General features: G+C 43.7%; 1 protein-coding gene across 4 annotated transcripts in view; it reads left to right on the forward strand.

Annotated features, from left to right (window-relative positions):
* Slc35d2 (solute carrier family 35 member D2) overlaps positions 1-15,068 on the forward strand; it is a 37,446-nt gene extending 22,378 nt beyond the window's left edge. For 3 of the 4 annotated variants that reach the window (XM_021180001.2, XM_085831012.1, XM_021180000.3), the window contains 6 exons: positions 2,609-2,711; positions 3,945-4,037; positions 6,158-6,225; positions 12,034-12,112; positions 12,987-13,069; positions 13,691-15,068. In XM_021180001.2, coding sequence (XP_021035660.1) covers positions 2,609-2,711; positions 3,945-4,037; positions 6,158-6,225; positions 12,034-12,112; positions 12,987-13,069; positions 13,691-13,793 — 529 coding nt within the window. In that variant the 3' untranslated portion in view covers positions 13,794-15,068. The remainder of the gene's footprint in view (positions 1-2,608; positions 2,712-3,944; positions 4,038-6,157; positions 6,226-12,033; positions 12,113-12,986; positions 13,070-13,690) is intronic. The other variant, XM_021180002.3, reaches the window with a different exon arrangement.
* The last annotated feature ends 1,244 nt before the right edge of the window (positions 15,069-16,312 follow it).

Below are 16,312 nucleotides of genomic sequence, written 5' to 3' on the forward strand. Positions count from 1 at the left end.
TAACATAACAGATAAGGGCTTGGGGTGTAGCTCAGTGGTAGAATGTGTACTTAGCAGGCACTGGGGTCCATGTTTATTCCACAGCACCCAACACATGCGCGCGCGCGCGCACACACACACACACACACACACACACCCCAAAACAAGCAAACAGGTTCATAACCCCACTTGTTGTTTTTGTTTGTTTGTTTGTTTGGTTTGGTTTGGTTTTGGTTTTTGGTTTTCTTTTTTTCTGGGTAACCCTGGCTATCCAGGAACTCATTCTGTTCCTTCAAGTCTGTTCACGTCCATCAAGTTCATACAGACCCAGGCTGGCCTTGAACTAAGACTTCTGCCTCCCAAGTGCTGGGATTAAAGGCATGCACCAACATCGGGGGCCAGTTGTTGTTGCTTTATTGTTCCGTGATAACTGGTAGAGTGTGGTCATTACCTATGCTGGTTGGTATGTTCCAAACAGTCCAAGGCTAACTGCTAGTTCCAACTTCTTCCTTTCATGATGAATATGTGGAAGCAGGGAAGGGGAAATGCACTTGTGTTTGCAGAGGCCAGAGGTCAACATCATTCCTTAGGAACTATCCATTTTATTTCCTTTAATTTTTTAAAATTGATTGTGTGTGTGTGTGTGAATTACATATCATGCACCCCAATCTCACCAGTTTCCTAGTGCTTCCATCTCTGCCCTCCATCCTTGGACTTCCCCCAACATCTTGTCATGGAAGCCGCAGTGTGTCACATTATGTCACACAGTATATACCTTTTGTCTAAACAGTTTGCCCATTTTGTTTTGTTTTAAAGAATTATTTATTTTATTTATGTATGAGTACACTGTAGCTGCCTTCACACACACCAGAAGATGACATCACATCCCATTACAGATGGTTGTGAGCCACCATGTGGTTGCTGGAAATTGAACTCAGGACCTCTGGAAGAGCAGTCAGTGCTCTTAACCACTGAGCCATCTCTCCAACCCCCTCTCCCCCACTTTGTTTTTTGAGTCAGGGTTTTTTTTTTGTTTTGTTCTGTTTATTTTTTTAGAGTTTGCTGATTCAGCTAGGCTGCCTGGCCACCAAGCCCCAGGGATCCACCTGTCTCCCTTTCTTAGCTCTAGGATTTCAATCGAATGTCGCCATGTCTGGGTTTCTAATGTGGATTTTGAGGATTGAATTCAGGTCCTTGTGTTTGTGTGACAAACACTTTACCAACAGAACTTACTACCTGTCCAGCTCCCAAGAAAAAACTATAGACAAGTTGAGCTTAACACTTCTGTTGCTCAAAGGAATCATTTGCAAATCTAGACGTAGCTCCCTCCAGCGATTCCTGCAGGCAGCGTTTATGAACAAGAAGTACAACTAGGTAGATAGATTAACCAAAACATGCCACTTGGGCATCAGGGTTGTTCTGAATTCAAATTGAGAACCAAGAGATACAAGGAGGCTTAGCTCTACCCTTTGTGCCTAGCAGTTGGGTTTAGCCTCCCTTTGTGGAAGTGGCCCTCTCCTGGACTAACCAGAGCAGCCGCATCTACTGCTGAACAAACACATTTGGCACTCCGAGGAGTCTGCATAATTAAACTCTAACATAACCTTTCCTTGCCACTACTTCCTTGTGTGTTTCCCGCTAGGTCCCAGTTTGTCTTTGGCACTGGAACTTTTGCTTAAAATATTACATAAATCTCTGGATCCAACTGTTTAGAGTCTCATTTTTCTGTGGATTACTGTGCATGAAAAATACTAACACAATTTGTATCCCTTTTTATTTGTTAACTTAGCAGTCCCCAACCAGCGAGATGCAATGTTACTTGCCTGTGGTATTATGTACTACAAAAGGGTATTGTGTGAGCTGCAGACCCTCCTGGGCAAGTGTAGTAAAATCCTGTCTCAGTAACAACCAAGTAACCAACTAGTTAGCTAGCTAACTAAACTCACAAGCTCCAGGTATTCATCCCAAGAGGGTTATGAAAGGCTTGTCTTCTGACAATTTAGATTATGGGGTAAGCAGGAAGTGTGGGTGGGCGAATCACATCTCTGGACATAGTTGTCCGCCTCATCCACATGTCATGTCCCTTCGACATTTTTATGTTAGTGCTACTAATTTAGGAGGGAAATTGCTGAGATGCTCAGAGTCCTGGAGCTCCTTGGAAGACTTGCATAGGCACATAGGGCATGCTTCACCCTTTGACAGACAGGGAACTGTCTGGGCACCAGATGGAGGTGTCACTCCCAGGCTGTCCCCTGGGGATGGCCCTGCTTATAATAAACAGGGCGCTTGGTGGGTGGTCAAATGGTGCCCTCAGGACAGCCGCGGCTCACTAATGATAGTGCCAACCTATCAGTTAACAAACAAAGGGTTTGCAGTTAAAGCTAGACAGTTCAGGTCCCCAGGTCTTAAGCTAAGTGTAATTAAACGGAGATCGCCTGATCAGCTGTCTTGTTCTTATCTGGGAGGAGCTGGAGGAGTTACTGCTAGTGGGAGAATAATTTGCCTAAGAAAAGATGATACTAGCACTGCACACAGATCTGACCAGACCACAGACACAGACCACAAGCATGTTCCGAGGTCAGATTGAGAGTGTCTTTATAACGCCTCCTCTTCCTGTTCTCCCTGCCAGCTCTGACCTCACATTCAACTTGGAAGGCTACGTTTTTGTATTCTTGAATGATATCTTCACCGCAGCAAATGGAGTTTATACCAAACAGAAAATGGACCCGAAGGTACCGGACCTTCCCTCCTGCAGCTTTACGCCCGTGCCATCTGGCTCCTGGAATGACATGAAAAAGGACAATGAGCGTGTTCAGTTGGCGTGTAACTCGATGCACGTCCTGTGATCTAGAAACTACTGATTTCTTCTTAATTATCTTATTTGTATGAGACCTTGTTATTCTTGGTATTGCAAGAAAAAATGTCACTATTTTAGATGTTCAATCAGTATGTATATATATATATATGTGTGTGTGTATATATTTGCTTTTCAAAATATACATGAATATATATGTGCATATGTATTTGTGAATATATATGTATGTACATATGTATATTTATATACATTTTGAAAAGCAAATCCATTGTTTTAAAGCAGCATCATTAATGACCGTGACAGATTCAGAAGGAGGTGGGACAGTGCCTGTAGATTTCTAGCTGTGAGCTTCGGTAACTCACAGGCCATTACGCCTTTAGACTTTCATTTCTCCAAATGTGTTTCCTCATGAAGTGAGGTGTCTGGCGGTCATTTGTCATGTCCTCCAGTACCAACTACCTCTTCAGATCGCAAGCTGTTGGGGCTGCCTGTCGTGCTGCCCCAGACCTCACCCAGCCCCAGCTGTGACCGGAAGCTGTCTGGGGTGAGCTAGCATATGGGTTTTTGTTCTGGGCTCTTTGTGCTTTGTGAGGGAGCTCTCATTGACTGATGGGTGCTTTTCTGTGAGCTATTTTTAAAATCTGTATGCCCATTTGTTTCTTTGAATGGTGACAGTTTTACAAAAACAGGTCCATTGTCTTCCTGAAAATACAATATGTCACACACACACACCCTTTTTTTTAAGGAGAAGTGGGTGGTCACTTTAGTAAAAGCAAACATGATAGGCTGCTATTCTTTAATGGATGGAGCAGATGTTTTAAAAGAATTAGTTAACATTTTAAATTTCCATTATCTCATTTCAGATTGGCTACTTTGAATAACGTGCTTAATAGTGGAGTGTTAGAGATGGGTAGGGCCTCAAGCCCTCTGTTTTCATCCATTGTACGTGTGCTTGCTGGTGTTGAACAAATATTTATTCCGAAGTTACAACACAGTGCAATGGTCCATTTTACAACAGACATGGGCCAAAAGTCTTACAGTACCTTGCCAGCCTTTTAAACATTCTAATTGTGCATAAATAGACAAATCAGCCCAGGAGACACGATACCTTAGAGCTCTAGAGTTGAATGTAATTTTCTTATTTTCACAGGAGCTGGGGAAGTACGGAGTGCTTTTCTATAATGCCTGCTTCATGCTTATCCCAACTCTCATTATTAGCGTCTCTACTGGAGACTTTCAGCAGGTAAATATGGCCTGTGTTATAAACATGGTTAAGGTAGGTGAGGCCGAGCTAGGATGTGCTAGGGTGAGTGTGCTCAGTGTGTCGTTGACTTTGTTGTATTTTGTACTTTGTGGGTAAATTGAGAGTTAGCCCCTTAAATTCTCATATTCTAGGAGAACTTTGCCTTCTGATGTGGTGCCAGTTCACCCACTGTTTGCCCTCTCTGGCCTCTTCAGTTTAGACTCTAGAGATTTAGGCAGAGTTCTCTGAATTGAGTGATTACCAGGCACTGAAATTGCAGATGGACTGGAGAGCTTTGTAGAATTATTATTTAGAAAGAAAATATAACTAGAATAATACACTGAAAGATCTAAGAGCAATATCCAGGCCTGGGGATGTAGCTCAGTGGTAGAACACTGGCTGGCATGCACAGGACTGTGGGTTTGACCCTTAGTGCCACAAAGGGGAGTGGGGGGATCAAAGGATTTTTTTATTCCTCTAAAATGATAAAATACAAAAGCTATAATGTTTAGAATACAATTCATTTGGGCTGGAGAGAGGGCGCTTGCTGCCAAGCCTGATGACCTGAGTTCCATCGCCAGGATCCATATTACATATGGAAAGAGCTGATTCTGGTAGACTGTCTTTTCTATTACAAATGTAATAGAAAACCTAAAGAAAAAATATGAGTACACCTTTACTAAAGTATTAGATGGCAAGAGATGACCAGAGATGTAAGATACACACTGTAATTAGTAATGAAAATGAGAGAGAGACCTGACCAGGAACAAGTGACCTGCTTTCACTCTGCAATATCTGAAATGTTCACTGAGTTATTCCAAGAACTTTTAGTTGGTTGCATGGCCGAGTCCATTTTAGATTATGAACTAAATATGATAAAGAGGGGAGTTGATGTACATCTGTATAAAGTTTGAGCTAAATACACTGGAAGCTGACGGATAACACGGAGTGGAATATTCTCTCTCTGTCATTGGAGGAAGAATGAATGAGTCGACAGGGAGAGATGGAAAGGCCAAAGTTTTTGGTGACTCATTACTCTGGGAAGTGAGTCCTGGACTTTGGACTTACATAGTCAGTGGATGATTAACTGTGGGAAATGAAGTCAGAGATAACAGCCCTCTGTTAACAAACCCCAATCCTTGGGAGAGACTCATTTGACCTTCCCTCTAGGAGGCCAAAATACATGTAGTGTGTTGCAACTGAGGGAGAGGGATTTTAAAATATTGATTTTTTTCTGATTGACCCCACAAAGTGCAAAAGCTTCATAATCTAGCATGATTTGTATATTCTGTTTCTTCAAATGTTACCAGTATAGATTCATTCTTAAAGATAGAAAACTAGTGTTTATTAAAGTGTGCGCTGGTGAAGAACATATGTATTTTAAGAAATATTACTAAGTAACCCTCTCAGGGTTTATGTTGTCCAGAGTAAATAATTTTTATTGATTGTTTGTATAAATACTCTAGTTCTTGGTCTTTAACTTATTACAATTTGGTTATTTAATTCTGTGTGTGTGTGTGTGTGTGTGTTTGTATAAGGATGTTGCCTTAGTTAGTGACCAAGGCAACTCTTACAAGGACAACATTTAATTGGGGCTGGCTTACAGGTTCAGAGGTTCAGTCCATTATCATCCAGGCAGGAACATGGCAGCATCCAGGCAGAAATGGTGCAGGAGGAGCTGAAAGTTCTACATCTTCATCTGAACGCTGCTAGCAGAATACTGGTTTCCAGGCAGCTAGGATAAGGTTCTTATACACTTATGGTGACACACCTACTCCAACAAGGCCACACCTTCAAATAGTGCCACTTCCTAGGCCAAGCATATACAAACCATCACAGATGTACTCATGACAAGCTGCGCATAGGGAGTCAGAAGACTACTCAATAAGTAACAATAAAATCTTTTTATGATGGAAATTTTCAAACATAAGGGTTTGGAAAGTAGTACAATAAGCCCTTGTTTAACTAGTTATTGATATTTAATGCATTGTCTCTTTGATAGAACTGTGTAATTATTGTCAATGCATCAATGGCACAAAAGGTTACGGTAGGGTTGTGCCAACTGGATTTAAGCTGAACTGTCACTAACCGCACGATGGATCTGTTCTTTCTCATCACAGGCCACTGAATTCAGACACTGGAAGAATGTCTTATTTATCATACAGTTTCTTCTTTCCTGTCTTTTGGGGTAAGAAACTATATGAAAGTGGAGCAGTTGGTTGATGGTATTTCTTGACAAGTCAGATCTAATTTGTCTGCCGGTCTGTTCTGCCAGAATCCTCTTTCTTGTGTGTCTCTTGACTTTCTCTGGACAGGGCACCCCTCCCCCTGTACTCCCAACACACACACAAGCCCTGCATTTGCAGGCTCTGTCGGTGCTGGACGTACCGACTTTATATCCTGGTGGGTCCAAACACTTCAGTATCACAGCTATTTGCAGAGGTCAGAGAGAGTGCTGGATCCCCTGGAACTGGAGTTACAAGGTGGCACAGTCATCATGAGGGCAGTAAGAACCCAATCCAGGGCCTCTGCAAGAGCAGCAGGCGCTCTTAACACACTGAGCTGTGTCTCTGGTCTCTGTTACCCCTTCCTTTAGCTTTATTGGATTTAATAGTTATTCTGGTGATGGAGTTCTTAATTTATTATTACTCTCTCTCTCTCTCTCTCTCTCTCTCTCTGTATGTATGTATGTATCTGTCTGTCTACCCATGTGCCACAGCACATGTGTGGAGGTTCAATCTTGGATTTGACACTTAACTAGCTCTGGGTCTGTGGACAAGCTGCTTAGCCTCTCCGGGCCTCATGCTGCTTTATCTTTGAAATGGGAATGTTGAGCTCAAGAGTCACATTCATGAGGCTGGGATATGCAAACTGGAGGATTTAATTGTAAAGTGGACTTGGGACATACATACTAAACATATAGAAAGGGGTCAATAAGAAATGCTAAGCTGTGCACTGTGGAGTACGCCTGTAGGTCCGTCACCCGAGAGGTTGAGGCTAGAGATTCTTAAAGTTCACAGCCTGACTGAGTTAGAAGGAGAGGAAGAAGAAACAAACAAACAAAAACAAAAACAAACAAACAAACAAACAAACAAACAAAAGAAACAGCTTGAGTTGCAGTTGTCCTGACTCCCACCTCCCAAGTGCTGGGATCACAGGGTTACAATGCCACACTAATCTAGTAATTCTCTCCTCTTGAACTCCGTTGAGCTCTGCTGTCTGCTTTCTTTTCACAGACTTCGCCAATAGTTTTTCTTCTCTTCCATGTACTAACCTTCTGTTACTGAGTTTTAATTCCAAAGCCCTGTTAGAAGAAAGTCCCAGCTTTGGCATGGTGGACCCTCTCCAAGTTCTACGCCCTTGTAACATGCCTCAGCCGGCTGGTTTGTTTCCCCACAGCCTCAGAAGTCACTCACTCTTCAGGATGGCTGGCCACCAGCTCCTGCTGTTCGCTCAGCAGGCAGCTCAGGGTTAGTGTCAGCTGCTTCCCAAGGCAGGAGCCAGAGAGCCAACTGAAGCCTCTTAGTTAATGTCACCACTTTCAAGTTTGTATCCCAAACTTCTTTTTCTCAACCACTACTGAAATTATAATCTTTTTTAAAATTTTTTATTTATTTATGTATTTATTCATTTCTTTATTTATTATATGTAAGTACACTGTAGCTGTCCTCAGATACTCCAAAAGAGGGCATCAGATTTCGTTAACGATGGTTGTGAGCCACTATATGGTTGTTGGGATTTGAACTCAGGACCTTCGGAAGAGCAGTCGGCACTCTTAACCACTGAGCCATCTCGCCAGCCCTGAAATTATAATCTTAAAATACTATATTTAAATTTTTTTCTTTACAATTTTTCTTAATGTTTATTCATCCGTGTGTGTGTGTGTGTGTGTGTGTGTGTGTGTCTGTGTGTGCGTGCGCTGCCTTAGTGTATATGTGGTGTTTGTTCTCTTCTACCATATTGATCCCAGGGGTTGAACAGAGGTTTTCAGGCTTGGAGGCAAGGACCTTTATCTGCTGAGCTGTCTTACTGGAATTTACTACATTTTTTAATAAGCTCATTACAAAGCCAATAGAGTGTTGGAAGGGCAGGTGTTTAATTTCCCTTTGGGTTATGGTGAGGTTAGACTAATCTTCTGGAATCCTAAATGTGTGGCTAAGGGTTTGCAAACAGGTTGTGGGGGCTCAGTGCTTCAGGAAGATGGGATAAACAACGGAGCTCAAATAATCAATGCCTGCATGCAAGGTAAAACGCAGTCGGAGCTGCAGGCTGGCAGCCTCTACTTGAAAAAGGCTGCCATGTTGAGAGATCACAGGTTCTAGTTCACTCCTTTTACAGCTGGCACCGGCTTCCTGTTGTCCAAGCAGATTACCCTAATCTGTTTCTAACCTGTCCCAGGACCTTTAATCTCTCCAAGGAAGCAATATTCTCCTTAATAGAAACGCCAAGGTATCACACTTCCCAACTCAGGGTATCCAAAGTTGTTTTGAATCTCTCTCTCTCTCTCTCTGGTCTGTGTATGTATGTGTGTGTGTGTGTGTGTGTGTGTGTGTGTGTGTGTGTGTGTGATGTGTGTGTATTAAATGTCCAAAGGTCCACAAAACAACCTTGTTTTTACAGACAGGGTAGATGTGGCCTGGAAGTTGCTGACTCAGCTAGGTTGACCGGCCATCCAGCCCTAGGGATGCACCTGTCTCCCAGTGCTGGGATTATAAGTACACCACCATGCTCAGCTCTTTTTCCCCCTCTACATGAGTTTTGGAGATTGAACTCAGGTCCTCCAGCACTGTACCAATTGAATTTCAGGATTTCCAGAGCACTGGCTAAAATTGGGTTCTTGAGACCCCCTTCCTCAGGGCCAATCCAGTTGCTAGAGCATCTTGTTAAACGTGCAGACAAACACTAGATAGCCTGAGGCTTGTTATAAAGGATAGTTCTAAGGATGCAGATGAGCAGTCAGAGTCTCAGGAGGGTGGACAGTGGAGGTGGGGTGCACTGCTCGCCCAGGGATCGGAGAAAGTTCATTCTTGTTTCCCTTCTTGTAATCCAAGCGCACAGTTGTCATGGCGTAGACGTGGACTGTGGTGTGAAGATGCAATTGAACAGACAGAGTGTGTTCTCATGATGATGGACAGGATGGGGAAGTCTGGAAAGCCTTTCTGTTCAGACGCTTCCTGGGCTCTCTCTGTAGCGTACTTTCCTCAAGTCGTTGGATCCTGCCTTTCAGAAACAGGGCTCTTATGGTCATTTACAAGACGAGATCAGTCAGAGAGTTTATGGCCAGCTCCAGGTCAGAAGCAGGAGAAACACGAAAGGCTATACCTCCGAGGAGGAGGTTCTGGCTTCTGTGACCTACCTGTGACTGTGGGTATGAGCCTGGAATCCAAGATGAAACATGCGTGGTAACCTTATGTTAGTTGCTTTTTTTCCTCACTGTGACAAAGCAACTTCAGGATTCCCTTTGGCTCACTGAGAGCGCAGTCCATTTGGCAGGGAAGGTGGCAGGAGAGAGGCAGCTGACACTTTGTATCCGCAGTGAAGCAGAGAGAGTGAATCCTGATACCCAACTTACTGTTGCTTTTTTATTCCGTCTGGGATGGAAGGCGGTGGGATTGTGCTGCTTCTGTTTGGGTGGCTCTTCCCTCTTCAGTTAAACCTTTCTGGAAACTCCCTCCCAGCTATGCCCAGTAGAATTTTTCCATGGTGATCCTAAGTTTAGTCATGTGGACAAGACTGACTGCCACAGTACCATTACATTCAGTAGCAGATGTGTAAATTGGTTTTTATTGTCTAAAGGTGGGTACTGCACTCAACTATGTGCTGGCATGGGTTGCACGGAACTCAAAAATATGTAAATAAATAAATACAAACAGAAACCAAGTGTTGAGATTTCCCTTGTGTGTGGGATAGTTTTATGTCAACTCGATACAAGCTAAAGTTATCTGAATGGAGGGAACCTCAGCTGAGAAAATGCTCCCATAATATCTGGCTGTGGGACATCTTCTTAATTAGTGATTGATGTGGGAAGGCCAAGGCCATTGCAGGTGGGGCCATCCCTGGCCTGTTGTTCTATAAGAAAGCAGGCTGAGCAAGCCATGGGGAGCCAGCCAGTAAGCAGTACACCTCCATGGCTTCTGTCTCTAGGTTCTTACCCTGTCCTGACTTCCTTCCATGATGAACCGGTGAGTGCCGTGGAGGCGTAAGCTGAGTAGTCCTTTCCTCCCTAAGTTTCTTTGGTTGTGCTGTTTCATCACAGAAATAGTAACCCTAAGATACCATGTATGGAATTCATGAGGGCTCTTTTAGATCAATATCTTGGTCTTATCCAATGCCCTTAATAAGTAATTATCGGTATGCAGAAATGTTTCTTTCAAATTACTTAGCGTGTATGTGTCTGTGTGTGTAGAGTATGCACATGTGTGTACATGTGTGTTGCAGCCATAAGTCGATATCTATCTATCACCTATCAATCTCCGCCTTGCTTTTTGACATGCGATCTCCCACTGAACCAAGAGCTCTCTGATTTGGCTAGACTGGGTGGCCTGCAATCCCAAAGACCCTCAGTCATCTATCTCCTAGTCCTGGGATTACATGTGTGCACCATCCAATCTGGCTTTAAAAACATGTGTGCTTGAAAGCTAAACACTAGTTCTCACCCTTGCCTAGCAAACACTTTACAAGTTTAGCCCCATTTAAAAATGATTTTTATATTCTCCCTCTCTGAGGACATCTAGTGGGCATATTGAGAAGTGCAGCCTTTCTATCTCCAAACCCTGTGTTAGTCAGGACTGGGGTTCATTCCCAGCAACTCCAGTTTGTTAGCCAGGATCCCCTCCTCTAGCTAAGCACAGGTGATGAGTAACTGTCCTGGCTGCCCATACTTCTGGCAGATGGTACTGAGATCTTGGGGGTCCCAGTTACTGAATCTGCAAGCAGGCCAAAGTGTTTTTCAACCAGGCCTGATGGAACCTGGATTTGGGATTTTTCAGCAGAAATAAAAAAGAATATCCATGCTTGTCCTGGTGGAAGGCTGACCTTAAGTTTGGAAGCCACAGGATGCAGCTTGGCTTGAGGTTTCCTAGGCTCCACAGGTGTACTCTGAGCTCCTCCTGGTTAGGTGTGTGGGTCAGATCACCAGAGTCGGGCAGAGCTGCACTTGGTGACAGGAACATAGGGCTGAGTGTTAGAAACTTACGCAGGGAAGTAAGTAATATTATTCATTGAGTTCATTAAAATTATAACAACTGAAGGCACACATTATGTATTTGGGACATGGGTGGTCTCATGTGACCTAGGCTGGCCTTGATGCAGCCAAGGCTACTCTTTTACTTTCGAGCCTCCTGCTTCTCGTACTGTAAGTACTGAGATGATGAACGGCAAACAGTACCATGTGGGGTCCTAGAAACAGATTTTTCTGAAGTGTCCAAGTTCAGCATCTAAATACTAGTACCTCATTTACAAAACTAGTAATATTTCTATAAAAACAAGGACACTTGGCAGGCAGAGTGGTGCATGCATGCCTATAATCCCAGCACTTGGAAAACACAGGCAAGTGTTTCTCTCTGAATTCAAGGCCGGGTTTGTTTTGAGTTCCGGGTCATACATGAGTTCCGGGTCAGCCAAGGCTACGTAGAGAGATCCACCCTCAAACAAATCTCAAACCAAATAGACCTCGAAGTAAAACAAAAAATGTCGTAGGTTACCAAAAACAAAGGACTCCCCAACAAAACAGAAGCCTTGTGAAAATAGAAAGGGAGTCACTGAGAGGGAGGCAGCGGGAAACGGATGTGACCAAATCACACTACAAACACGTATGACGATGTGGAGATCATATCTGTTGATAAAAATCCTTTTCTTTCCCTCACTTTGTGGACGCACCATGAGAAACGCTTATGCGCAGGCTGAACCTCCCCCGACCCCGTCTAGATCTGGGTTCTAGAACCTTCATGACACCCAGAGCAGGCCGGCGCTCACGCTCTCTGTCTTCTGCCCTCAGGTTCCTCCTGATGTACTCCACAGCTCTTTGCAGTTATTACAACTCAGCTCTGACCACGGCGGTGGTTGGAGCGATCAAGGTAAGAGATGGAGCCTGGCGCTTAACACCAGGGTGGGAACCAGATGGAAACCATGTGCTGAAAGCTACTTTTTGCTGAGGCTGTGACTCTAGGGGGCGCTGTGTGATCCCTGCTGCTGATCTTGAGTGAAGTTGCTAACCCCCAAAAGAAAGTGTTTTATTACTTTAAAACTGGAGGCAGGTGAGGGCATAATTTGGGGAAAAAAAAGTAACAACTGGAAAGAAAAATCAAATATCTGTGATCACCTCGTTATTTGGAATTAGTTTTGCTGGGAGAACCTGCCCACTAAGAAGACAAATCCTTCTGAAGGAATGGTTTTAGTACTCCCACTCTATGATAAAGCAGTGACCTTGGATTGGTAGGTTGGTGCAGAGGTGTTTGTGTCTGCCTGTGTGCACTTGAGGTCACAACTATTGAACAGAGAGTGGTGTTGGTCTGAATTCTAGTCCACACTATTTTTCTCTTCACATAAGCTCCTAAAGTGAGTGAGAAAACCTTACCTGCTCTACCCAGTGGCTTCCTCAAATGGCTTGCGCAGAGTTCTACTTAGAACTTAGCTGCCTGCCCTGTTCAGGTTAGGGGTGATAGGGTAAAAATTTGCTGTGCCGGTGATGGTATAAAGATGGGAGCAGCTAGCAAGCAAATTACAGCTGTACTGTCCCACCTATTGCCTGGAACTCGGGGAGGGTGAACAGTACAGTTTTCGGTAACTACATTTTAGTTATCAAATGTATTTATTTATAAAGCCATATGTCATTAGGTATTCCATACAAGCCTCTATGCAAAGTAGCCCAACGTCAGGCCTCAGGTGTCACGTGTCTGCATTTGCCCTGAAGTTCCTTACTCTTCAATGATGAGCCCCCTCTCTTTGCAGAATGTATCGGTTGCCTACATTGGGATGTTGGTTGGTGGAGACTACATTTTCTCCCTCTTAAACTTTATAGGGTTAAATATTTGGTAAGTGAGACTTTTAAATGAACTCACAGTAAATAAGGGATTTAACATGATCACTTGGTATATAATAAGCAAAAAATCAAAGAGAAATGGTTTTACTAGTTGCCACACTCAGGATGGAACCAGGGCTATGTGCGTGCCAGGCAAGTAAGTGTTCTGCAACCGAGCTGCATCCCCTGCTCCAGGCCTGTTGTGTTTGTGGCCTTCATTTTTTCACGTGGTCTCTGGGGACATGTGTCATAAAGAATCTCAGGGCTAAGGCCTAAATTCAGTTCACACAACCTGCCGTGTGGATCTCATTACTTGTAGCCTTTTGAAGGGCTGTGTCTCAAGGATGCTGTTGGCACCCTGATGCTTTTAAACACATTTTTGGGTTCTACGCCCGGGTGTTATTTGTACAATTATTACACGTTACTTTATCCAGTAAAAATTGAACACTCACTTTCTTTCCCTGTCTCCAAACACTTGCAGAGAAGAAATTTCTCAATCTACCTACCAACCTGTGAGGGAAAAAAAACCCCAGAGATCTTAATAGTTGTGTTCAAATCAAGCTGACTGCAGTTACATTGTATTACATTAACAGTGCCCATAGGATTTTTTAACTCTTTTCTCTTCTCTCTTCAGCATGGCAGGTGGTTTAAGATACTCCTTTTTAACACTAAGCAGCCAGTTGAAACCTAAACAACCTGTGGATGAAGAAAGCATCCCTCTGGATCTGAAGAGCTAGGCTGAAGACAGAGTTGCAGGCCTAGGCTGGAAAGAGCAGCCTCAGCAGGAGTGGGCAGACCAGAGGTCCCACACATGGGGCAGTCCCCTGCTTGGTCAGAGCACAAAAAGGAATGTCTTCGAAATACCAAGAAAGCTACCTCACACGTCACTGCACAACGAGCCACGAGGAACCCACGACTCATAGTACAAAACCTTCCCAACTAAGTGAATTTGCTCAAAATCATCCACAGGGCCCTCACTATGTGCTGAGGAAGATGTTTCAAGGATGACTTGGCTTATCAGCACTGTGGCCTTAATTTTAAAGGCCTCATCCAAGGAAAATGAGGGAAAACTTTTTGTTGTTGAACCATCTCTTTGTCTTTGTAAGAGTCATTCAGTTTTGAATGTGTTGGTATTTTTTTTTCCAGGTCATCACAGTGAAATAAAGTCCTGTCTATATATGCCGCACAGTGTGATATTACAGTATGATAGAAACTAGTCAGTTATTCAGTGTCCAGGAATATTCCTGGGTCTGAGGTGTATAGAGTGCTCACTGTACTCAGGAGACAAATGAGTTTGATCTCTGCACTCTGCCAGGCATGGAGCATGTCAATTATCTCAGCTCTGGGTAGCAGAGACAGACATGTCCTGAGACTCTGGCTTGCCAGCCAGTCTTAAATGGCAAGCATCAGGTTCAGTGAGAGACACTGTCTCAAAGAATAGGATGGAGAGTGACTGAGGAAGACACCCATCATTAGCCTCTGGTCTCCACATACACATGCACACACATACATACATGTGTGCACACATTACTCTATCTTCTTTTTTTTTTTTAAAGATTTTATTTATTTATTATATGTAAGTACACTGTAGCTGTCTTCAGATCTCATTACGGGTGGTTGTGTGCCACCATGTGGTTGCTGGGATTTGAACTCAGGACCTCCAGAAGAGCAGTTAGTGCTCTTAACTGCTGAGCCATCTCACCAGCCCACATTACTCCATCTTGAAGGAACAACAAGATAGCCTTTTAAGGACAAGTGTTGGAAAAACTTTGCAAAACCCCACACCATCAGTTCATCTCCATAGTCTTAGATATTTGAATGTGTGGTCCCTGGTTGGGTGACATTGCTGGACAAAATGTGTCACTGGGGTGGGCTCTGAGGTTTCAAAGTCTCCATCCATTTCAGGTTTGCTTGCTGAGTTTCCTGTTTGTGGTTTGACGAGCTCTCAGCTGTTTCTGCCACACTGATCTCTCTGGAACTGTAGGCCCAAATAAACCCTTTCTATAAATTGACTTGGTTATAGTTTTTTGTTGTTTGTTTGTTTATCACAACAGAGAAGTAACGAGTACAAATGGCTCATCTGTCTTGTTCTGCCCAGCTCCCTCCAGGTTTGTTCAAGGGATTTTGAAAGTTAGATGTTTGTGACAAGTACTTACAGAGTTAACTCCCCAGCCCTGCCAGCAACATCTAGGTTTCTAGAAGTAGAGTCACAGGTGGTAGTAACTGAAGGAATATGTTTCCAACTACTTAATACAAGTGTGTGTGTGTGTGTGTGTGTGTGTGTGTGTGTGTGTGTGTGTGTGACAGGAAGAGAGACAGACAGAGAGACAGAGTATGCACCAGGGCACCATGACTATGGCAATAAGAAGACAACTTTGTGGAGTTAGCTTTCAAGTTCGTTCACTTTTCTGTAGGTTCTAGGGATTGAACTTGGGTCAAGTGCCTCTTCCCACTGCCCTCTTGTCAGACCAGTGACGGCCTCACTGCATAGTCTGGCTCCGCTGGTATGATGAAATACCCTAATAAAAGCAACTTAGTGGAGAAGCGCTTTGTTTTGGCTTACAGGTCTAGGGAACTGTCCACTCTGAGGAGACGGTCATGATGGCAGGAGCTTGAGCTTGTCATGTGTCCATGACAAGGAGCAGAGAGTGATGGATGGAGGTACATGGCTTGCTCGCTCCTTTTTACAAAGTCTGGTACCATAACCCATGGAGGGGTGCCATTCATATTCAGAGTGGGTCTTCCCATCTCAATTACCTTAATCTAGATATCGCTCACGGGCATGCCTTGTCTCCCAGTTGACTCTAGATCAATGTTGACAACCAAGTTAATGGTCTCAGTATCCTGTTTTGCTTATGTGCTCATGTGTTGACAGACCCTTGGGATGTTTCTATCTTCAGGCTTTTGTGAATGATGCCGCGGTAAATATAGAAGTACAAGTACATCTCCAAAACCCTGATCACAATCACAGCACTCAGGAGGTTGAGGCCAGTGTGGGCTGTGGTGAGTTCAAGGCCAGCCTGGGCTGCATAGCAACACCATGTCTCAAAAAGTAGAAGATCCTGCTTTCAATTATTTGGGATTTATAGATAGTAGTAGAGTTCTGATTTTATCTTTTTTTTTCAAGATAGGTTTTTTTCTGTGTAGCCCTGGCTGTCCTGGAACTCACTGTGAAGACCAGGCTAGCCCTGAACTCTGAGATATGCCTGCCTCTACCTTCTGTGTCCTGGGATTAAAAGTGTGTGTCAGCATACCC

This window comes from Mus caroli, unplaced genomic scaffold (assembly GCF_978045245.1).
Source record: "Mus caroli unplaced genomic scaffold, Mus_caroli_1 scaffold_15, whole genome shotgun sequence".
NCBI classification, from domain to species: domain Eukaryota; kingdom Metazoa; phylum Chordata; class Mammalia; order Rodentia; family Muridae; genus Mus; species Mus caroli.